The 25264-nt window shown below is 42.4% G+C and overlaps 1 protein-coding gene across 1 annotated transcript; it reads left to right on the top strand.

The window, feature by feature from the left end:
- Positions 1 to 2347: 2347 nt before the first annotated feature.
- On the top strand, positions 2348 to 24012 carry igf2bp3 (insulin-like growth factor 2 mRNA binding protein 3). The gene is made up of 16 exons (XM_083925550.1): positions 2348 to 2806; positions 3775 to 3835; positions 9370 to 9418; positions 13810 to 13861; positions 14096 to 14159; positions 14909 to 15187; positions 16716 to 16850; positions 17056 to 17178; positions 17287 to 17422; positions 18511 to 18642; positions 18856 to 18921; positions 19807 to 19926; positions 20070 to 20144; positions 20398 to 20529; positions 20702 to 20815; positions 21122 to 24012. The coding sequence occupies exons 1-16, from the start codon at positions 2632 to 2634 to the stop codon at positions 21221 to 21223; spliced, it is 1815 nt and encodes a 604-aa protein (XP_083781676.1). The 5' UTR covers positions 2348 to 2631; the 3' UTR covers positions 21224 to 24012.
- Positions 24013 to 25264: the final 1252 nt, after the last annotated feature.

The following is a 25264-nucleotide window of genomic DNA, read 5'->3' as shown; positions in this document are numbered from 1 at the left end:
AAAGTCGAGCAGAAGGAACACGGGGAGAAATGCATAGTTGGCGCGCTGATTCATATAGAATAGTGGAGCCGAGGAGCCAATGAATGAGCGCGTTGAGGCCGAGCCAGCAGCAGTAGTACGGAGCGGGGCTGCGGCCCTCTGATTGGACAGCCTCGCGGGCCAATCAGAGAGCTCTGTGTGTTTGTTCAGCAGCAGAGGAGTAAAACCCACTGAGACAGCCATGGCCCCAGCCTGAGCTAGTGGCAGAAGGGCCCACTAAACCAACACTCCCTTTTGTGACCTGCTTTACATGAGCATGCACACCTAGGCCTATTCATTACACCGCAGGGACCGAGTAGCCTGCTATCATTTAAGCTAAAATCAAAGCTGGTTGCACTGGCAATTGCAGGGCTGCAGTGGAGGTTACACCCAGCTAAACTTTCTTTTCCATAACTTTTTTTTTTTATTATGATTCACTGTGAAATACAGTTTAACCAACTTTTCAAACTCCATCTGTTTAAAGGCTAAATGACTCTGAAAATGATTTATGTAGGTTGCAATGAAAAACATACATTCGTATAAAAATGAATGAGGTAATACTGTTATGTAACTGTTTATAGTTTACGGTGCTACTTTCTGGCTACAATTCAAACGTCATTTTTTATTTGTCATTTATAGAAAGCTCTTATAACATAATTATAGGAATTAAATGAGGCCTGCCTACACATGACCCTGAAAAAAACCCTGACAGATTATGGGCCTACACCTCATATCTGAAATTATACCGTCACACGTGCTGTCGGTTGAGCACACAAACAATTATGTAGCCTTGAGACATAAGCCTGGAAATATTGAGGATACAACTTGATATTTGAATGTTATAAATATGCTAAATTTAAATAGCTACACCCGGATGCAACGTTATTAGGTACACGCATCCTAAACTAGTGCAGTCTACAATAATAAACTTACAGCCAACAATGGGGCAATACACTCTACCTGCACAAAGTTTCTAAAGTTTAGTCTTTGTTAAAACTGTTAGAGAGAGGTGTTGACTCAACTTTATTGTCTTTTTTCTAAATTAAGCTACAGTGGGAGGATACCACATTACGCTGATGAGTGTTTCTAATATTTGTCCACCCTAAACTAAATATTGGAAACATCACTCATCAACACTCAATGCAGTGAACCGACCTTTGTGCCATCAACAGGTATGGATTCAACCACCCATGAGTCCTGTAAATACGGCTGTTTTCATGCACAGTGACCTACGCCTGTGATTTACGAAAGATCACATTGACAGTCGTGATATATATTTTAGACATGGAATCCACACGTGATTTATTACCGGACTGTGATTTACGTATGACGCTAGGGGCACTTCGGCGTAGGAGACCCCTCCCTCTCTCTGTGAATGCAGATCCATGCCGGAGGTATAGCACAGAGAACTCGCCATGTGCATTTCGCTCCACATGGCCAACGCCTCCTCGTTGTGCCAGTCGCTCTGAAAGTTGGAAGAAGTGCCGTGGCAGCACTCATCTCGCCCCATACACCCCCCTCAATAGCATTGTGTGTGACCGCGAGCAAAAAAATCGGGCCTGCTGTTGGACTTTGAGTTATGGGTCGCGGAGGGCATGGCTCCACTCTGGTTGGAGAAGATGGATGCCGTCATGTGGATAGTAGTAGGCCTACGTGTCATTCCCATATTGCGCGAAAGCCCGAAGAGGGCGCAGGGGCACTCTCTAGTCAAGTTTTTTCCAAATTAAATGTGTCCAGCATGCAAATTTAACAATATAGTGCAACATCATTTATGAATGGCCCCACCCCCCTTTCCTCCTACTGTGTCATCAGTACTGTGCGCACTTAGCACAGTACTCGCAGCCGTGCGCACAAGCCCCCGCAATATCAGCGTCGTTCCTGCTATGGGCGTGCGCGATCGCACTGCCGTTTTACTATTCCTCAACCGACCAATGAGATTCGCGGCTTTGCAGAGAAAGGCACACGAATGTGATTCTAGTAAAGATACACTGGGTTCTCACGGAATCCCTTTACGCACATAGCTGGCCAGCTTTTTTCCCAACACCAATCCACTCTTCCCCTCCTTTTTTCTCCACTCCCCTCTGCTGTCCCCACCCCAGATTCCCGTGCAATTTTCCCCAATCCCAAACACTTAATTGAGCAATTGGGATTCCTCACGTGTGGGCTGATTTGTAGTTTGAACACGTGGCTCATTCAAAAAAGCCGGAATAGCGGATGATTTTTTTTCACCCCCTTCTTCTTTTTATTCTAGGCTCTAGACTTAGAGGCGGGCGCCAGCCTTACCGTGTGTGACATTCTCTGTCTCTTTGCCAAAGGGTTTGGAGGAAGACACAGCGTAGTTTCTCCTTTTCACCCAGCCCGCCATCGTTTAGAGGCACGAGATTAATAATTGAGCATTTATTTATTGCGCGATAGAGACAGAGGGGCGAGGGAGAGCAAACGCACTGTGCGGCTGCCAGTTTAAATCTATCTGTGGCTTGAGCGACCGGGAAGCACGCCACGGCCACTCCGTAGTAGTAAAGGCGATTTAGGCTACTCCAAACACTGCACATCCGCGAGAGCAAATAACTATCTCTCCCTCAGCGTAAAGATTGTCCCCTTTCGGAGCAGAACATGAATAAGCTATACATTGGCAACGTGAGCGGCGAGGCGAGCGAGGAGGACTTCGAAACTATCTTTGAGCAGTGGAAGATTCCGCACAGTGGTCCGTTTCTTGTCAAAACTGGTTATGCGTTTGTGGATTGCCCGGACGAGAAAACTGCAATGAAGGCCATCGATATTCTTTCAGGTGAGAAATCTTGTTTTTATTAATTAAAAAAAGTGATATTTGAATAGACTCTCAAACTGCTGCAATTGTGTGGAGGTTGTCTTTACTTGAGTCCTGTGGGGTGGTGGTGAGGGGAGGTGTATCCATGCATTTCTTTCTCTCACACAACCTTTACTTGGCCTTTTGACACCGTGGGCTCAGATAAAATAGCTGCCGTGGATTTGAATGAAACCCTACTCTTGTAATTTCACTACTTGATGAAAAATGTCGAGTAAACACAATCACGAGGAGGACAAAATACCCAGGCTGGCTTTCCTAATGCAGGTTCTGTGCCGTTCAGGGCAGTGGGGCGCACAGGCAGCGAGCTGTGGACGCCGTGAAGTGAACCTTATTGTGGGCAATATCACACAGCCCACTTTGGCACGACTAGCAACAGAGGCTGTAGTGTTGCTGCTTTTATTTACCAGCTTCAATTTGAACTTCCACTCTTATCCGGGTTTGAAACTATAGGCCTTCTTCAGTGGCCACAACTCGCTACACTGTGAAGCCATTTCGCCCATGGTGACACACCAGGTGGTTTAATTGTGTTGGTCAAATGTAGGCCAACTAACTGAGCAACACGACCATTTGCTTTTGTATAGGCTTTCACTTCGTCTCATGGTTTGTTGTTAAATTACAGTACGGCCTGCTCATAACAGGACACGTAACATTTTCGCTAAAGTCGTAGCCATATTTTTATTGCGAATTATGCTAATGTCTGGCTCATTTATGTGTTTTTGTGCTCTTAGTGGGTCACACACTTTTCAATTTGTGTTGCTAATATCACAATATGCTGATAATACCCAGGGTGTTGCCATGTGTGCGTACGCCTGTTTAGATTGTTTTACGCAAAACACTACATTTACACAAGCAGGAAAGCAGGCCCGTTATAAGGACGTCAAATAGTATTGACACTGATAGTGTTGTGTTTATGTTTTTGTTTTTTTTAGGTAAAGTTGAACTTCATGGGAAAGTTCTCGAAGTGGAGCACTCTGTCCCTAAACGTCAAAGGTAGGTCGAGATTTTATTATTTGATGTAATACAGTGCTTCTTGGTTCAACTCGTAGGAGCTCCATTTTTTTTTTTAATTCCTCTCACCAGTTTCTTAAGGGAGCCTTTTTATCCCCCCCAAGTGCTATTTATCTTTTATGTTGCTTGAAAACATTGTTCATTCAGAATTACCATTTTGGTCAAACGAGGTGTCTTTTTTAAGTCTGGATGCTCTGGGGTCAAATGAAAGGGGCGTATGGTGGTGTACTCCCTCCTCTCGCCATGGCTGTGTGGGGTGCTCCTTTTTTTTTTTTTAAACAGTCGTGCATTGGGGTTTTTAGCCAGCACATGCCTGTATTTCCTTTTTAGCTGTTATTATTTTCTCCTGTATTCGTACAATACTTATAATTGGAGCTCCAATCTCAGGGCGATGAGTCAAAAGCCCGAGTGTGCTGGTGGAAATGAGTGCAGAGTGAGTGCAGGCGCACAGGCCTTGTGGAGTCGTCCATTTGAGAAGGATCTGCCCGTCATTCTGCCCCGTGCTTCCGCCCTCCTCTGCACATTGTGCTGCTGTTGCATGAGATGGACTCCCAAACGCGAGTGGAATGGGAGCTCTGGGGCCAAAGTGACGGAAAGCCTCAGTTTCAGAGTTAGATCCCCGTAGCCACACTTGGAAAGTCGTGTTTATGTCAGTGATTTCCTGTAAATGCTAGTTTTTATGCAGTCTACGTAATCTGCACCGAGGACGTACAATATTGTGTTTTTTTCGCATCGTGTGCGTATTTTTTGGGTAGTGACGCAATTCGGCCATAATTAATGCTTCTCTTGAATTAAATTAAAATAGCTCTCGCTTCGTAATTGGTTTAATGCATATCTAAGATGTGTTATGTAATATGCATGGTTTGCACTGTTTCTAAAGTTTAAATTAATGTTCTGCTATTTTACACAAAGCAATAACCAGTAAGCCGAGTGGAAACCTGTAGGATACGTGGCACAAATGGATAGGCCTATGGAAATGGCGTGGAAATGAAAAAGCAGGGATTTATTTATTTGTTTTTACATCTTTACAAGCGTCCCCTGGCAGCTTATAGGCTGCCGGTCTAAATTGTATCGTGGGTAAATAAACCAGGTATGCTGCATTGGGAATTTTTGCGTCGAGTCTTGAGACCTTCCTCCAAAATTTTCCTGATCAGGAAAAACTGGTGACGTTGCTCTGTCTTTTTGAGTGCAGCCTGCTGTGGTGGCTATGGCAGCAACAGAGTCGAGTTTCAGCCACACTTCAACAAAGTAAAACGTGCCCTCGCTTTACAACATGGAACACAGCAGTAGTCAATGGGAACAGTATTCTGACACACACACACACACACAGCCCCTCTTTGCATTCCAACCTGCAAATATCAACTGGGGGGCTCAGCCAATCACCATGGCTTAACCTTTGATCCCATCAGCATAGGGGAAGTGCTACAGCAGACTATCAAGGTGGAGTACTTACAGTTTGGGGCACGTAAAGTTAGAAGTGCGTAGCCTGACATGCTATGCTGTGCAGTGTTTTTTTTTTTTTTTTCATGTGTCCAAAAAAATCATGTAATCAAACATCTTGATGTACATTCCTCTGAATTTGTCATGGATGAGGCCTAAAGCCCACTAAAATGATCTCCAGTGCAATAGCAAAACATCTGCTGCGTTCAATAGTGACTGCAGGAAATATACTGTATGCATTAACAACACAACAAAATTCCATCAATTAAAACATCTTGTCCTTGGATGCATTCAATTGTATTAGTACTATCAAACCTTTCAGCAATCTTGTGGACATTTACATTTCACTGCCTGACTTCTGAAAACGTTCTGTACTTGGCTTTGTTTTTTTTTTTAATCTGGCATTTAAAGCTGACACCCACTCGTTCTTGACAATATCTTGATCATTTATCTATTTACTCCCGAGAAGCCATGTAAATTGTGCGATAGGAAACCAAGCATTAATCAGAATATTACAGGTGTATTTACATTTCAGTTAAAATGGCCTATTCAACAATTGACAACTGTTTTGAAATGGCAATTATATTTCCATTTTCCATCCAGCTTTTTACAAAAGCATATTTTTAATTGCTTGTCAGTGCAACTGGGCCACATACATTTATTTTAACAGTTACTAAATGAGCAGTTTTATATTTCTCCCACAATGTATAATTTTGTCCTTGGTTATAAGCCAGACTGAGTTGCAGTAGTGTTATTATTGTGCACACTCTGACAAGAAGGTCAGATTAGGCTCCCCTTGTTGGATGAATTAAACAAAATAAATGTAGCTTGCCCATCACCACATGTACAGAAGGAAATAAAATGGCATGGCTGTTTGGAGGGGTGGTCCCATGTGTGCGGAAGGGGAAATGGACATTAAACATACTTTTGTTCATGTGTACAACCTCATTATTTATTTTATAACCTACGTAGCCATTGCTCAGTGAGTGGTGTAAAGTTTCAGCCCTTTTTATTATTTTTTTTCAACCAAGCATTTTAACACTCCATAAACTAAGACAATGGTGTAGATGGTATTCAGTGCTGTTTTCTAGAAATGGCTCCTGGCTCTTATTACAAGAATTCTGGGTCATGGGGTCACTGTGGGGCCCCACCTGCAAAAAAAAAAAAAAAGACGGATTTGGGATGGAGACTTGGGGTGCCAGAGAATTATGAATGTGGCCACTTGTTTTTCCTAGACTGCAGGCAAAGGTTTCTTAATTCTCCCTCCTGCCAGGCTCAAATCAGAATGACACTGCATGTATGCTTTCTCTTAAATGTATTTTGTGTAGTATAGAAGCAGACACATAGGTTTGGAATTCCCTAAGAAAAATACAATGAGTTGAAGATCAAAAGTAGTAAACTTATGCAAATCTAAAATTACCCAAGTGTTTAATTTAGCTTATTGGGTGCACCGTGTGCATATAAGGCCTGTGAGAGGGCAACGGAAACCAGACTGTGTTGAGTTCAGTCATTCAGAACCTCTGCATACTGAATAGTCGACGGCTGTGGATGGGCGTTGAGCACAGGTCTCTTGTGTTCCACACCATCCCTGATGATGCTGATGTAGAATGCCTCAGAGAGGGTGGCTTATTAAGAAGCTGAATACAGGTGTGGCACAATCTCACGGTGCTTGGTTAGACAATCCTGTGGTTTTTATGGATGCATGCTTGCGTATGCATCTATACACCCACATGGGATCTTGATGTCCAGGGTGCAGGCCCGTAGTTCTCAACCGGGCGGCGAAGGAGTTTGGCAAACATGTAGAATATTGGTCCATTTTTAAAAGTAAATAAGGAGCCCGGCCTCCTCCTGGCCATCACATGATGAGCCAACCCCAGTCACTCCTGGCCCTTCCCTCCCCCTCCCACTTTTAACCCTGCTCTACATGTTCCTGTCAGTGGACTTGTCCGTGTCCATGGCAACAGGGCCCTACCCCCACAGGGCAGAGAGGGCCCTTGTTACCCTAGCTTGAAACAGGGCTAGCGCCCACCCCCCACCACCACCACCATATATACACACACTCTCTCACACACACAAAACACCCCACCCCCCCTCCCCAAATCAAAGGCTTGGACTAGGGAATGTATACCACCCCCACCCCACCCCGTACCCTGGCTGACTTCTTCTGTGTATGGAGCTATAGGTTAATCCGACTGGAAGTGCTTGGTGCATTTGCACATTTCGCATGGTGTTCCCACCGCAATGCAGAGCATACAGAATGTGTGGGGAGAGGGGGCTGGATCAGCCAGGAATGGCACAGTGGGCCGGAAAGGGCTGGAATTCCTCTTGAAAGTTATTTGGGAATTTTCTTTACAATTTGTCCATCTTAGAATTAAGTAGCTTCCTATGTCTCAAAATAAAATACGTTGAAGTGCTGTTGGCTTAATTACAGTCGTAGTGGCTAAACTGAGGAATTTCAACTACAGCGGCCCTTGTTGCACATGTGCATTCATTTTACAGCGTAGATGTTGGTGTGTAGTTTTTGTTTTTTTAATTTTTTTAAAAACCATCATTTTGGTACATGTTTTTTTTTTTTTCTCAAATTTGAGTTCATATGTATGAGTGTGTGTAAAGGGTGATTTTTCTAAATGCTGGCAGTTTTGTAAGGTGTTACCTTCAACACAGCAGATTAGAAAACAACCACCACCAGTGAAGCAGTTTGTACAAGTCGGTCTGCATTTAGAGTCTTTTCATCAGCTAAGTGAAGCTTAATGGAAAGAACAAGATAAAAGTAGTATTACTACTTTTCAAAAAAAAAAATACACTTTTGTACAGACGATGGGAAATTACGTCTACACACAACATAACTTAAATTAGCCGCATATTTAACGAGTGAGCGCAAGGTTGATGTGGCAATGGAAATGGGTTGAGGGTCAGAGTTTGTGATTCCACATTGTGTGTTCATGCTTCAGCTCCCAGCCATATGTACATTGTGTTCCTTTAGATCTGTCCATATCAACAGGCGGTGGACTTTGGAGTGGCCTGCACTTTTCTCACATTTTTATACAACGTCCACATGCACTTGTGTGCACACTTGTGAAACTCTGTGACTCATTGATCCACAAGTTCCATTGTCTGCATGACCTCTACACATATTTGATATACTCATGCGGCTATATGCAAAGTGTAACTAAATTTGGGAACCTTCAAGCTAAAGATGAATTGGGGATTTTGGTCCTTGTTTCTAGTGACGGAGCACAGCGGCACCATTGTAGCCGCTAGTCTCCAGTTGCTTCTGCTTTATGCACACACTCTATGAACAAGCACGCAATTTAGAATCTTCCTATTTAGCGTGATGGCTAGTGGAGATTCCCCTTGGTTTCCGTTTGGCACCTGCAGCCCCACTACTCCCTCCCCTCCTCCCCCCCCATTTCACACAACAGCTGGATGCTCCTAAATGTCTATTTTTGATAAACAGTGGGCGTGGGCCTCGCAGTGGTTAAATCATCATGATGCAATCCTATAGGGCACATGCTTGACTCAAGCTGCGTATACAAGACGCTCCGATGCATCTTTGCCTTTCCAGCCCCCCCTACCCCCCCACTCCTTTCTGCTGCTGCAGAAGTCCTGCTTCTTTATCTCATTCTTTGCACTTTTGTGTGACACAATCGGTGATTTGGGATGGTATGGTGTGTTTTTTAGCATTTTTAATTTTGAGCATGCACAACTTGAATTAGGCCACTTCCAATTCAGACAATTCCAAATCATCCCTTTTCCTGCCTTTTTTCTTTTTCTCCATCACTTTCTCCCTCGTTTAACCCTGGGTGTCTCAGTGCACCTGCGGGGTCGGGAGTGGAATTAAAGCAGAAGTCACATCTGCAGCTTCTCCACCCTTGTCCTTTTCGTTTGATGGTGGAGGATATGAAGCCCTGCTTTGTTTTTAATTAAAATATCTTTTTGTCATTGTGTGCTTGGTATTGTCAGGTACTGATTGTCTGTCTGTCTCTCTCTCTCCCATCTCCCTTCCCATCAATTCCTTTTCTCTCCCTCCTTTATCCCCACACCACCACCCTCTTCCTCCCTTGTTCTCTCTCCAGGAGCTGTAAGCTGCAGATCAGGAATATCCCGCCTCACATGCAGTGGGAGGTGAGTGCTAACAGGCCGCTAACTGCTTCCAGGGCGGGGCACCACAGGGGCAGCCCAACTGGGCTCTCATTTAGTGGCCTCCGGTGTCACCAACCTTTTGGGTTTCAATTGACCATGTGCTTCATGATTGGTTTGATCAAGACTACAAGCTCAGGCCAGTTGGTGTGACCTGTGATTGATGGAACAGAAATGTTTGGAAATACCACTGGCACTTTAGTAATACACAGATCCTACGGTTCATTTTTTTTTTTTTGTGTACAATTTAGCTTCACAGGAGCTTGGGGAAGCTAGGATAGGTGGTCACTATTTACTAAACAAAGACACTGGGAAATGAGAAATAAGAGTAAGGTATTCCAGGTGATTTGGCTGGGTCAGGCACAGGAGGACACTTTAAGCAGTTGCATGATCTTTGTAGCATTATATGGCCACAGGTTTCCTGCTATGCATGTTTTTAAAGCTTTCTGAAAAAGCTAGCTGTTGATTTGAGCTGGTTCTTGAGCTACACAGGATCTGATCTGATTTAAAGGAATATTTCCGGTATTTGAAAGTGGGGTTGTATGAGGTGTTATTCATAGTCAGTGCGTTTACAACTGGTTAAAAGACCTAGTGAACTCCTTCAGTTCTCGATTTATTCATGCATATAAACTGCATTCTCGAATTATCGTGTTTCTCGTCTGCACATGCTTCGTGGGTTCAGGCCAGCTGTATGTTGGCGGCCACCTATTGTACCAGAGGAAGAGTTACTCAGTCATTTTCCCATGCAACCCCTGCTCAAGTATAGGAGGGGAACTTCAATAACCTGATTATTCCCTAATCCAGGGTAAGGCCATTTTCGGGTTACTGATGTGCATATAAATGCACTTACCTTCAGTAGATGGTGATTAGTGTGCCCCGGTTTGGAGAAGCAAGCCATGTACTACTGCAGATGGGGGAAGTAGCAAACATATTTTAGCCACCAAAAAAAAGGGCCACATAAGAAACTTTGTGAAAATGCACGTTATTTTCACAATATTTTCATCACTTTACCGACAGTCTTTACTTCTTTGACTACATTTTCTTAACCGTAGAACTTCCGTAGTCCTACGCATAAGCACAGTTGATCTGTGGCGCTTATGCTTCGGAATACGGAAATAAAATGTAGTCCCAAAGGAAAGGACCTTAAGGTATTGTGGGGAAAATATTCTAAATATAATGTGCACTTGCAATCAGATTTTCTTGAGTTCTTTTTTCCTTTTTTTTTTTTTTTTTTAAGCTGACTAATATTTTTTTGCCACTGCCCCCTCCTGCCCACAGCCGTATATCACTTGGCTTCTGTGCCGGTATTCAGGCCTGCTTCTCCAAACTGGGCAAATACAGACTATGGATTCCTACCTCATACAACCCCACTACCAAATACCCGAAATATCCCTTTAAATGGCAAACGTGACTTAATTGTTCTGTCATGGTGCCTTTCAACACTGCTCACATGTGCTAGTTTGAGAGTGAATGCATTTTCACACCATGTGTTTTCTTGCAAAAACACTCATGAAAATAAAGTGTATTGTGTGAGGGGTTGTGAAACAGTCATGCAACAGGGTTCTGATGAAGTGTGCTGACCCTTATTTGTTTTTTTAAGAAAAGGGCTTAAGTTAAACTACTTTGTGGTGTTATAGCTTTTGTTGTTGTCATAAGCACGATGAATCTGGAAATGATGCGGTTTGAATTTAAGATGCCCATGTTTAAGTGTGTGCTTGACATGTAGAAAATAAAATCAGCGCCTGTACAGTTGAATGCAATCAGTTCTCTGACCATGCAAGAAACATTAAATATCTGGCGTTATTGTTTGTTAAAAATTCCACTGTATCCTAATTTAAGGACATAGTTTTATGGTGTCCAAGATTTATATTACAAGGCATTTTTATGGTTCAACAAACAAAATTACCGAAGCCATCAGCTCTAATTACGAAATAACACTGTTAGATAAAATACAGTATAAACCCTACAAAAGTACTTGAACAATTTTAATGATACAGCACAGTAACTCATTAAACACATTTTGTTGTTTACTATCATATTCATATACAAACTACTGAGACATACAAACTGCTGAGAGAGGTCCTACATTAAGAGAAAAAATCTAAAATAGAAATTAATAACTTGCTGTAAATCCTCTCCAATAGTTGGACACGCAGCTATCCCATCATGGGTATCTTCTTTTCTTTAAATTACTACACAAACTTGACTTGATCTTGTATTTCTAAGCCAGGAAGTGACCCTTTGGTATATTAGGCAAATATACACCCACACATTTTCTGTCACAAAATAATCAGAAATCCATGTTTTGAATTGATCAAGCAAAACTGTCCTCGGTTGCATAACCTCAGATGCCTTCATTGGATGTTCTTATGTTAGGTTTCTACAGAGGATTTAAAGTGAGTTGAAGCAATTAAGTGGTGATCCAGGTCACTGTTAAATCTCCAATACGATCAACTTGTTTTGTATCCCATAAAGGGTTAACAGGCAAAAAGATGTCAAGTAAAACTGAAGAACATCAAAAGAAATTCTGGGCTGTAACATGGTCAGATTTCAAGGCCATTGTCTGATTTAGTTAAAAAAAAACACAAAAAAAAACATGTGTTGAGCAACAGTGGTCTGTATGCATTGCATGTCTTTCTAATGCGATAAGTGCTTAATTCAAACTTTGGTGTTCAGTGTCAGCTACACGTTCTTTGTTTCCACACCAATCTGCTGGGCACATCTAAATTTATCTGGACTTTTAATTTCAACATTCACAAATTTCAATGTAGCTTTTTTTTTCTGTAAACCTTTTGTGTCAAACTGATCCCAGTGTTAACCTCCATGTGGAATCTCATGTGCCAGTTACACCGCTTTACATGACTATTTCCCTTTCCTCTGCAGAGGTTTAGCTGTGCTAGCGTGTGCCTGTAGTTATGTTCAGTTTTAATTCTCTGCTCCATAAAGACCATTAAAGCCCAATGAAAATTGAATTGCACAATTGTTCAGTATTGTAAGGTTAATACATGGCTTTAGATTTCAGCCTGATTCACTCAGTGTGATCAAATGGCTACGGACAGGCTCAGTGCTTTGTAATGGTGGGCTCGCTTTGCCTATACGCATGTTCTTGAACTGCCGCTCCAGATCCACCCATGTTCTAGTATATGACGAAGGAGCTGTTTGCTTTCTTAAGAGGTGACACAGAGGTCCCCCCCCCCCTGAGGTGGAGGGGTTAGGAGAATGGAGGGGCAGAATATAATGCTATCTTTTGATGCAAAGGCCTTGTATGTATCTTATCAGGTAGATAAGACAATGGGTCATTGTGTGTGTGTGTGTCCCCGTACAGCGAGCGAATAGTTGTGAGTAGTGGCGTGTTCACGAGCTGTAGTGGGTGGGTGGGCCTGCTCAGTTTTCCTTTCCTTCCTTTCCATGTGCTCAGATTCATAGAATGTGTAGCATGAACTCGTACCCCTCCCCCAGCCACTGCTTCCTGCTGGAATGCACCCCACCCTTTCCTGAATGGCCTGGATTCCCATTGGCTGCGCTTGGTAGACGGACAGGCGGCGCATCCAGCCAGCAGCCGGCAACTCTTGGCTTAAGGGAACTTGTAACTTGCAGGAGGAGCCAATGATGGGGAGCAGTGATGGCAGGGGGGCGGGTGGTTGGTGGGTGGGTGGAGTGGAAGAGAAGGAACCCAGTCTTGTTGGCTAGAAAGTGGGGTTGAGCTCTTGGGGGTGTGGCCGTGGATTGGACTGAGCATGGTCGGATGTCTTAGCTTAGTTTAGAACCCTCGCTCCCCCTCTCGCCCACATTTGATCACATCTATGAATTGAAATCCTGTGGTGGTCTCTAGTTTTTGGCTGGTGGCCAGTGTGATGTGGCTTTCTTTTCAATAAAGTAAACATTTTTTGTTGTTTGCATTTTTGTTTGATTCCAACATGCTGGGATTAACAAAGTATTTAATCATTTTGCCAATATGTTACGTTTTGAGAAGAACCATACATGGCTTTTATGGTTTATTTTTTTGTGTGTGAAATGGTTGACCAAAAAAAATCCATGTCTATTGGCGGATTAATTGTCTGCTTGTAAATCTAACAAATTATAAATATTTATCTTTAAAGAAATGGTTGATTTAGGACTTTTTAAAATGAATCTAAAACCTCCTTGGCACACGAAGCAAGTGTCTGGAAGGGAGAGTCATAATTTGACAGGCTTTTACAAGACAGCAGCAAATTTATCCACGTAGCTCAACTTTTTCTTTTTTGGGGGGAATGAATGGATTGTGTCCTGGCAGTGAGCTGGGCTGGTTCCCACAGATGAGCTTCCGCTCACTAACAGGTTCTGGTCAAAATCCTTAAGTCTCAGTAAATCATGGCTTTTCTTGCACTTTCTCCCAGGTTTTGGATGGTACGCTTGCTCAGTACGGTGCAGTAGAGAGCTGTGAACAAGGTACGTACACACGGTTGTTTAAGCTTTGTCACAATTATGCTTGAAATATAATTCCACCACCTTGCTTCACATAACTTTTTTTAAAGAATTTATATTCCAACTGTACAATTTTGAAAAATGTTGCAGAATTTCCTAATTCATTTGTAATTGTTTAACCATGTAAAAGTAGCCTGTGTTGGTTTATCAATGCCATTCAATGCGTGTGAATTGACTGCGCTGTGTGTTCTCCCACAGTAAACACTGACACAGAGACTGCAGTAGTCAACGTTCGATATGCTGCCAAGGACCAGGCCAGACTGTGAGTACACGCACATGCAGTGTATTCACGTCATGAGCATCCAGCTCGTGTGTGTGTGTGACTGACTTAACTGCTCAAATTTTAACTTTACCCAGCATACTCTATTTGAAATTACACTAACTTCCTCTGTCTGGTGTTCTTACAGTGCACCTGATTTCTTCCATCCAAAAAGCAGTTTAATTTAATTTGTCATGCAAAGATGACAATGTGGGAGGTGGGGTTAAATTAGCTATTGGTGCCCCCTGGTGTACATGAATCGTACTACAATGTTGCTCTCCGCATGAGTCGTTGTTCAAGTCTCCAGGCATAATAGATGGTTTCACTACAAAACTAAATCCTTCAGTCTGACAAGGCAGGCGTGTATTATGTGGGAATGCTATCTAGTTGAGAGTAAAATTCTCGTAGCTTACGAGAAGCAATGTCCTGCCACTGCCTCTCAGTATGATGGTCTTATAAGGAGCTATTGCCTCCTTCTCCCTTTGTGCTCATCATTGAAGACATAAGCTGTTTCAATTTGGACCGAAGCCACTTGATTTTGTTTTTAATCTCCCCACTCTTTGGATTATCCCATTTGATAAGCAGATGGTAAAGAAATCAATCCTGATGTTTTATGTTTATTGCCTCAACATTTGTTTGGCCAATCAAAGCATTTCAATCAATGGCTGTCTAAGAGCCTACAGCTGTTGTTGTTGTTGTTGTTGTTGTTCAATTGTTCCTGTTTGAGATTGATATATCTTTATGCTCCCCAGGGCGATGGAGAAGCTGAATGGAACTATGATGGAGAACTATGCCTTGAAAGTGTCGTATATCCCAGATGAGATGGCTGCGACAGAGGGCCCTTCAGTGGGGGGCAGGAGAGGCTTTAACCCCCGTGGAACCCCTCGCTCCGGCTCTCCAGGTCTGGGTGCCCGGCCCAAAATGCAGTCAGACATCCCGCTGCGAATGCTGGTTCCCACGCAATTTGTAGGGGCAATTATTGGCAAGGAAGGTGCCACTATCCGCAACATCACCAAACAGACCCACTCAAAGTACGTACACAGCTCACTGATTCTGTATAATTCCTGACCTCTGTGGTCGGACCCATCTCTGTTCAGTTGAAGTAAAGTCCAGCATTAAAGTATGCAGATTTTTATATCATCTTTCCTGTCCTTTCACTACGCTAATGGTAGTTTCTGGTAAGAAAAAAGGTACAATGGAGAAATGCTATACTAGTTAAAAAATGTAAAGAGTAGTCCGAAAGCCAAACCCAAGTGACAAAAAACAAAATTACAGGTTCATAATGACATCTATAAAGAGACTGTCTGTAGACTATTGTATTTATAATTTAGAAATGAAAAACCCTCCTGTGTTATTAGCCCCTGAACCTTTATCCTCTAAGCTAAACTAAATTGATCACGGTGAATTTCAGTTATCTGGATAATTTTGACTATCGTGATGAGTGATTTGACAGGTGAAGTGACTGCAGTGTACTCCAGTTTTTCCTATAACCGTAACATTAATTTGGCCAACGCACCATAAGTAACGGTTCAAATCAAGTAGAATTTATTATAGAAAATACATTTTATTTGATGTAGCTTATTAAAACTAGAACGTGAAAGATCACTGCAAGTATGTATCAACCATAACAACAAATTGTTGCTGTTGGACAGAAACCTTGCATGTCCAAAACTGACACTTTTCAGGAATGTGAGGTTTTTCTCACAGTTTGGTGTTAAATTGACAAAATATGGAGCTACAAAGTGACGGAATGTAAGTTCGATCATTTAATAGGCCCTTGTTGTCCTGCGTTTAAAAATGTTATTTTTAAACCGCATCAAGACAACTCTTGGTATGGTCTTGACATGGACTTAAACACATACTCTTTCCGTCTAAGCATTATTAAAAAAAAATTATTAGACAGACTGAAAAATTGGGTAGGACTGGTTACTGGATCAGTAATTGCACATCTCGACATAAAAAAACTTGACATGGAGTTCCCCTAGACTCCATTCTTGGGTCTGTTCTGTTCAGCATATCCATGCTCCCACTAGTGCAGATCGTGGAAAATAATAAAATCTTTCTCCCCCTCTCTCTCCGGACAGGTAGCCTCTGTCATCACTGTGTGAATGTGACAAGTAGTGTAAAAGCGCCTTGAGTGGTCAGAGGTCTAGAAAGAGGCTGAGAGTCCATTTACCATTTAAAGACCACAAACCCAAATGTGTCCATGTGTTTAGAGTCAACCCCTGTAACGCTGTCTTGCAGCTGATTCAGGACGCTCCTACTGGAGTCCTCACTTAGACCAACAGAAGGGTTAACCTCAGTCCTTTGCACCGGCCTCCTATGTGTCAAATAATTGACTAACTTTACTATATCGTTACATAGCAGATAGTTGTTTGCTGCTTTTATTAATGCTCTCAGTATCGAGTTTAGCCCCTTAACTGTGTCTTAATCCTTTTAAAATCCAATTTGGGTGTCTTTATATTGACTTGCGGGTTTTTTCACATATTGCCTTATATCTTGACATACCTTGTTGTTGAAAGGTGCTATACTAATACATTTACTCTGCCTTTACTCCAGGATTGACATCCATAGGAAAGAAAACGCAGGTGCAGCAGAGAAGCCCATCACGATTCACTCCACCCCTGAAGGATGTTCAAACGCTTGTACAAGCATCATGGAGATCATGCAGAAGGAAGCCCTCGACACAAAGTTGTGAGTTTGTGCTCAAACAAAATGAGTGAGACAGAATATTTACCTAATTTAATTAAACACATCCTTGGCTTAATTAGATTTCCTGTGATCGTCATGCTCAACACAATCGCAGCTCGCAGCATGTGGACAAAATAGACATTTGGAGGAAAGTATGATCTTCATTTTTTAGGAGCATTCAACTAAGCACCCCATGTGTCTTTTGCAGTACTGAGCCGATCCCACTGAAGATACTTGCACACAACAACTTTGTAGGAAGATTAATTGGGAAGGAAGGACGCAACCTAAAGAAAATCGAGCAGGATACGGGAACCAAGATCACAATCTCCGCGTAAGACTACTTGAAACTGAAAGTGCCACTTGGCATAGCATGCATTTTTAATGTTGTCGTCATATGCTTTGGTGTCAGAAATTTTTACCCCTACATTGTTCTGTCCAGTCTTCAGGACTTGACTCTGTACAACCTAGAGCGGATCATCACAGTGGCCGGCACTGTTGAGGCATGTACAAGAGCCACAGAGGAGGTGATGAAGAAGATCAGGGAATCATATGAGAGTGACATGGCTGCTATGAACGTAAGCATTTTTACAAGGACAATTATAGTTCCTCCAAAAAGGTGAAGTGTCAATTATTTTTCCATTGACCAATTGCTTCAGAAGTGAAGTAGGCAGTCTGCTTCAGTTGACATGAAAAACGGAAACCATAGAAACGCTTTCATGTCCTAAATCAGTCATATATCAGTTAACTACACTCTTATAAAAATACACTGTTTTTCCAGCGGGATTATTAGCCAGGTTTCTCTAAATTCCTTGATCGATAATTCTTGTAATTGGGAATAACTAAAAAACAGCAATATTTGGATTACTTAACTCGGTAGTTGGAGTTGAGTTTGCCTTGAACACAGGGGATAGGAGTACTACACATGGGGCTAATACAGCGTATTACAATATGCAGGCTTTTTAGAAATGGACATAATAAATGTACTAACAAAAAAATGCACCAAGAACCTGCCAGGCTTGTCATTTAGTTTACAAGCCTCCCTGCTCAAATCAAGTTGATGCTTCTGAGGGCGCACTCACACTGTCCATTCATACCATGCCAAAGCACGCTCCATAGTTAAAGTCTAGTTTGTTTAACCAGTGTGAGTAGAACTGTTCCACACCCAGGCACAGCACGCTTGCCAGCTGCGGCCCTGTTGAGAGAGGTAGGCTTTTGTGAAGCACGGATGCTCATGTACGCACATGAGCATGGACAGCCGCCCTGATGTATATTTAAATAAGTCTGTTCCCTGTGACGGACATTTAAAAAGATGCAGCCGAACTGTGTGAGGTGGAGTGTTTACTGCAGATTTGGTCGGATGAAAATATTCAAAAACAGTCAGACAAAACTAAATCTCTGATGACGTATAAGCAGTCAAGCCGGGGCTCGGATCATTTCAACTAATGAGTGCAAGCATTGCTGGGCCACAGGGAAAGAGGGAGGGGGTTGGGAGGGTGGGGGGTAACAGTCACGCACGGCATCTGATCTGGCACTGATCATCTGGGCCAAGTGTGAGTTTGCTGGATTATCATTGCAAATAAAATGGATTAGTGGTGTTGATAAGCAAGCAAGCATGCAATCCATGTGTCATATTGTTAATGGAAATGTTCTAACTTCTCTCTAGCTGCAGTCCAACCTGATTCCAGGCTTGAATCTGAACGCTTTGGGTTTATTCCCCAGTGGATCACCAGGCATGGGTCCTTCCATGCCCAGTGCCCCAGCTCCTGGGGCACACGGAGGATGCCCATCTTTTGGAGTAAGTGACAGTCTCCGCGTCACATACAGTTACAGTAGGCTTGCCCCATACACTACACTAACCTTTACGAATCCGGGACTGGCTGTGTCTTTCATTTAAAATTTGCTCAATATTCTGCAACTTTTGGGTCAGGGTAGTGGAAACTACAATTCATTTAAAAACAGACGTGTGGTCGTTAGCAACTGCGCTTCATGTTTCTTTTTTTCCCTTTAGTGCAGTCCTTATGGGGGTGAGGGGCCATTTTGGGCTTCTATGCCATCTAGCAGCCAGCCACTTGCTGTAAGTCACCCGTCCCAAAGTGCTTTGCACGGCTTGCGGCTGCTCGCTGCGGGATTAGAGGGGTAGCATTTGCTACATGAAAGTTCTTCTCCAGCTGCCCCTTGAACTTTTTTTTTTCTTTAGGAAGGTCCTAAACTGTTTGCATGGGGGAAGACATGTTCTTTTTAGCGTGGCTACTAGTCATACTTTAGATCAGCAGATGTTTTACAGTTACTTACTACAAAATGTGCTGCATTCGAAGGGTTTTAGGAAAGTGAATGTTTTATAAACGGCACTTAAAGCTGTTCCCCAGATTTGGAGGCTGCCAAAGCAAGTTGTTAGTGTACCCTGAGCTGACACATTGACTGGAATATTGGACTCCATCCAAAATCAACAGTGCTACATGGTATCCCTCTTGGACGATGCAGACCATCTCCCTTTTCAGAGCTCAAGTCAATCAGACACTCTTAAAAACAAGTGATGTGTACCAGTTTCCAAGGTATTGTAAATGCAGTCTTCTCTAATGAAACATGAACTCTATATCAAAATTCCACTTTCCCACCTGATTGTTTTTTTTAGATGAAATTACTAGAAGCGTGCATGTGGCATACTGGGTCTGTGGTGTTTGATAACAGATTTAGCAAATGGACAAATGGTTTTATTATTATTCTAATTTTGTGGAATTTGGAACAAACAGCGTGCTGTCCCTCAGAAATAAGTAAAAACCCATTGGTTACAAATTCCTTGTGCCGTAGGGGATGAGCTCCAATGTAGCTAAATGACTTGAGCAGCATTTGCTAGATCCACTGTTTGCATTTTTGCCCATTGGTGGCTGAAGCAGGTGGACTGCAGATACATTCTGCGATCTACTGGTTACAGTAGCACTAAAGTGTTTATACCCAGCAGGGACATCCAGAGTCGGAGACGGTTCACCTGTTCATCCCTGCTCTTGCAGTGGGAGCCATCATTGGAAAACAGGGTCAACACATCAAACAGCTGTCACACTTTGCTGGAGCCTCAATCAAGGTGAGTGTTGGGACTGTAAGTGAAGATTAAAATCTCGACGATAACTGTCGATGCCGGCTGTCACTTAACTGATAGGAATTGGAAGCGCAAGTGAAGATTTTTCAGATTTTGTTTTTAAATGCTGGCTGTGTGCCCTCCTTCAGATTGCCCCTGCAGAAGGACAAGAGGTCCAACAGAGGGATGTCATCATCAGCGGACCGCCGGAGGCTCAGTTTAAGGTGATGTACCTCTTCACAGCCATATAAACACAAACACTTGTTGGAATAGAAGAATGGAGCCACATAGTTAAATTTGATGGTGGCAGCTCTTGGATTCTGTTTTTCTGTCAGAATCTTCGTGTTTCATTTACGGCTTTTATTAGTATAGTAGTGGCTCTTTACAGCCAGTATGGAAATGGGTTTTCTTGGGCTAAAAATGTCCCATTTCCCAAGTGCACCATCATAATTTTTACTTTAACCCGTTTGGCTTCAGGCTCAGTGTCGCATCTTTGGAAAGCTGAAGGAAGAGAATTTCTTTGGACCTAAGGAAGAGGTGAAGCTGGAGGCTCACATCAAGGTTCCCTCCTTTGCTGCCGGGCGAGTCATCGGGAAGGGTGGAAAAACGGTAACAAGGGCACCAATTCTTTAATAGACTGACTGAACAAACCTGAGGTCGAATTTTGGAAAGCTTAACTTAAAGTTTGTTCCAACCACAAATTAAAAATGAAGCTTGAAATAATTGTTCACATCCAATGCTTTACTCAGAGTAATTATTGTATTTATTATTGTGGCTGTAGGTAAATGAGCTGCAGAACCTGACCTGTGCAGAGGTGGTAGTGCCCAGGGACCAGACGCCTGATGAGAACGACCAGGTTATAGTCAAGATTAGCGGACACTTCTTCGCATGCCAGGTGAGATTTAAAAAAAAAGGAACCAAACATGTATAGCGCCTCAGAAAGGCAAAAGCCCTTGGCCTGATTTCCCAAAGGCCCATGCCTGAGAAGCTGTCTTTCTTCAGCTCTGTACTTGAATAAAGCTCCTTGCAGTAAGCTACTACAGAGAATTTGCTGTTATTCCCATACATGCTAAGAAAAGCATCGACTGACCATAACGCATAACTTGAGGATGTCCTGATCAGATCCTTTTTTTTTTTTTAAATAAAAAATTGAATCACTTTGTGCTGTGATTTGATCCGAATATGTTCTCATGTCATTCAGCTGGCCCAGAGAAAGATCCAGGAGATCCTGGCCCAGGTGAGGAGGCAGCAGCAGCCTAAACCCACATCTGGAGCCCAACCTCCACTGCCCCGTAGGAAGTAAAGCTCCAGCGGACCTGGAGGAATGGTGACTGAATCTGCCAGGAGACTCGACAGATGGATGGATGCAGCAGAGTCCAGGGGGAGAAGATGATGGGGGTCGTAATGCTCATCTCAGGGGTCAAAGGTTACCTGAACCCAACCAAACATCCACCCCTCCTTGTCTTACTCGATGAACTTTCAAGTCAGGCTAATAAGAGACCCTGTGCCTCTGAACCTCCACCCACCTCACCTCTCTGCATCTCTGAGAATGTACTTCTGAGGGCTCCCAACGTCACCTGCCCTCACGTGTATGCACCCCTCGACCGCCCCCTGCCCCCCTCCCCCACGGGTGTGTTAAATTTTTTTTTTTTTTTGGTCCTTTTTACACTAGACCCACAAAGAAGAAATAAGGATCCCCCTCCTATCACCTCCTTGGTGTGATACTTCAAACCTGACAAGATGTTTTGATTAACTTCAGATTTAGTTTTTTTGTTTTTAGGCTTTTTTTTATAAGTGTTTAATTGGTTGACGCTTTCTCATGAGTTTTCTGTGGAAAGGAAAAGGCATTGCATCAAGGTCCTGGTAGGACCAACAGAGGTTTATTTTGGGGGAGGGTTGGCTCAGACTTGGTGGGCCATGTTAAGGGGAAAGATTCTTGTTTCAGGACAGGACCCCTGAAAGGGTGGATTATATTGGGTGTCCTGATAGTGGCATTTTATAAATTTGGATGCATTTTATAGATAGACCTATATACATAGATGAATATATATTTAGAGGTGAGGGCAGCGCCACGACTGACACTTGAGGGAAACCGTGCCGAACTGCTGCTGCCCAGGAAAACCAATTTAATATGCATTTTACTTAACTACCTCAGGATCTAGTACCTCAGAAGAGAAAAGAAAATGATTATATATATATGAAAAAAAATGTTCCTTTCTTTTTTTATTTTGCTTTTGTGGTATTTTGTATACTTTATAAAGCTGATAGTCTTTGAACATTTTTATTTTTTTAAGAAAATTTAAAATTTGGTCAGCTGCCAACTGACCTTGCCTTCAACTCTGGTGCTTTAGGTGGCATTGTTCATGTGTATGTGTGACTTAAGATGACCCTGTACATAAAGTCTATTTGTACATAGCAGCCCCGGAGCAAGAGTTGGCGTCCCCTCAGCTGGCGGCTGACAGGTGTATCGAGAGAAAATCGCCTCAGTTTTTCCCCTGAGGGTCCACCATCTTCTGAAAAGTACAAAACAATTAAGACATGCAAATCATGCCAACCGTACATAATTGCAGCAATGCCATTTGGTTTTGGGATCGACATTATCGGAAATGGTACTTTAATTTGTCAAAAGAAATCCTTTTTGCCTTCCTAGGAAGGCTGTGGTCAGGGCAGTGCAGCGTGGACTGTAATGGTCCTCTCTCTTGCTGCCCTACAGTCAGCAGAGTGTCTGTTTTTATTTTTTTTTGTCTGTTTTGTTCCCAGGCCATCTGCCACCTTCTTGACGATGGTGTCCTAGCAAGGTCCAAGCCCGACTAGGTTTATTTTCATAGAGCGAGCTTCGTCAGTTTGGAGTTGCCCTTGTAGCCAGGCCATCAAGTCAATGTTAATGTTGTTCACTGCATGGTGAGGGTAAGGGGAGTCACACTCATAGACGCATTATTTTTTATTTTTTTTGCGCTGTAGGAAAATTATTTAAACAAGACATTCTCTGTAACCCACAAATGTAACTTGATGTTTCAATTTGTTGTTCAGACAGGGAAACCGAGCCAGAAAAGGCACACAAAATACTGAATGAACCCTGACTTAGGGGAAAGAAAAGAGGAAAGGAATCCAAAACTTAAATATACAATTTATTTCATTTGTTCTTCATGCCGAATGTAAATATATTGATTGTGGTAAAAGTGCTTGAGTGTATCCATGCTTCCACAGTAGAACGCCGTCTACCTCAGCTGAGGGGGTGGGGGGTTGTTGAGGCACCCCACCCTGCCCCCACTGAGCGCCAGCACGCACTGATACCTCAGTCCCCCCCCCCCCCCCCCCCCCCCCCCCTGAACACTTCTACACGGGCGCGCCATCCTAACACCATGCTTAACTGAGGGGCACAAGTGATACTTAAAAATATCCCAGACACCTTCCGACTCCCTGCTTCCTTCCTGCAAAACCACCCTCCCATCCCCATTCCCCCCGCCGCAGTTTGTTTTGATCTACCTCTTTAGACGCGTATATGAAGTAGAGGCATTCTTCTATCTGTTAGAATTTAGCCCCCCACCCCCCCTCCTTTATGCCTCCCCATGCTTACCCAGATATGAAATGAAAACTTTAATCATGTACTCTTTAGAATTTGAGAGAATAATCGAAAAGTGATCAAAAATATTTTTCTTTTACCAGTGTTTATATATACTCTTTTTGGCTTAATTGAAATCCTCAAACGATGGTTATATCTTTCTGCTTTCTATTTTTGGTGGTGTGGCTTACATGTATTTGAACTTTTGCTTGTTTTTTTTTTTGTGAAAAGTCAAATCACGTGTTTGATTTTGCATTCAGTAGTTAAAACGAGAAAATACAGTTAAAAAAAAAAAAAAGGGCCTGCCTTTTTTGTTTCTGATTTGTAAGACTTCAAAATAGATACAAGTCCTGTCTTTTTTTCCCCCCTTTGTCTTTCACAGACGCTACACTCACTCGCTGATTGGGTAGCTATTTACTTCTGTTAGCATTTTTTGGCTGTGTAACGTGGAACATCCTCTTGGTATGAAACAGATGAGGGACTGGGTCTCTGAGTTTTTTTTGGAAAAGTGATCTAACTTCAGCATGATATTCCCCTCTCTGCAACCATGCTTGTGCCCCTTCACCTCCCTTCACACACAGCTCCACTTGTCAAATGCCTCTGAATTAAAAAAAAAATAAAAAAATTAATTAAATTGTAGTGTTTGTTCTTTTTTCCCTGCCCCTCTTATTTCTTAACATGACTGGCATGCTTGTGGGCCATGGCGTCAGGTCGCAAGAAATCTACTGACTACTAAATGTAATATCAAGAAGCCGGCTGTTCTTGGTCAATGATAGAACCAGATATCGCTCACACGCTCGGTCGGTAACTTATGATAGTTCCTTCTCTAAGAGAAATTGTATCGTGAAGACTTAAGGGTGACGTCTTCAAATTTCAGTGGTCTTCTATTCTTAAAGTAAAACCATACAGTATGTTTCCTTGAATTCTTGAAGAAAAGCCTGTTTTTCTTGCAATTCTCCACGGTGAACAAAGAATACAAAAACGGGGGAAATATGTATACAAATACGTGTGTGTGTGTGTGTGTGTGTGTGTGTGTATTTAAATATATATATTTACACATGTATGTATGTATATATATATATATATATATATATATATATACACACACACACGTGTGTGTAGAAGTAACATTGCACTATAATTGAGTTTTTTTCTCCATTTCCTTGGAATGGTGTAAATCAACAGCACACTTTTTACCTGTTCTTTATCTTTGAGTAAACGCTAAATATGAAAGACCTGTTTAGAATTCATCTTTAATGTGGCTTTGGTACACTGCTAATGCTTTGTGTGTTGTAATGACAAGAACACTCGGGATGGTGCTGTATGTATTCATATGTATGACGGTGAAGATGTTAAACATTAGTCTCACTGTTAGGCTACAGGGAAGTTGTCTTGTCATCATGGATTTCTTTCTCTCACAGGCAAAACCATCGAACTGAATTCTACCAGTAATTTGTGATTGTACTGAAGCAAGGTTGGTAAAAAAAAAAACATAGATATAGTTTATTTTGGCCATTTCACGTACTCTGTACATATTCCAGTTAAATACAACCACACTTATGTGTGCATGAGTGTGTGTATAATGTGTTACATATGTGTGGAGACATGTGAATGTATAGTATTTGTTTGGGAGAATTTGGTCATGACATTTCAATCCTATAGTGTGTAGTGGTCAGAGTTCTGGCCATATTGCATAATTCCCAGATATGTATGTATGTATGTACTGTATGTGTCTTATGTGTTGTGTTGCATATAATAGTTGTCTCATTGAAAAAAAGAACA

Source organism: Echiichthys vipera, assembly GCF_963691815.1.
Source record: "Echiichthys vipera genome assembly, chromosome: 13".
NCBI lineage: Eukaryota > Metazoa > Chordata > Actinopteri > Perciformes > Trachinidae > Echiichthys > Echiichthys vipera.
This window is presented reverse-complemented; position numbering and strand designations above follow the sequence as displayed.

What these genes read in the sequence shown, in the direction of transcription:
- igf2bp3 (XM_083925550.1), top strand. Translation starts at nt 2,632, where the DNA reads ATGAATAAGCTATACATTGGCAACGTGAGCGGCGAGGCGAGCGAGGAG. An exon ending in TCTGTCCCTAAACGTCAAAG is followed by an intron (nt 3,836 to 9,369) that starts GTAGGTCGAGAT and finishes TTCTCTCTCCAG; the next exon opens with GAGCTGTAAGCTGCAGATCA. An exon ending in CTAGCAGCCAGCCACTTGCT is followed by an intron (nt 18,922 to 19,806) that starts GTAAGTCACCCG and finishes TATACCCAGCAG; the next exon opens with GGACATCCAGAGTCGGAGAC.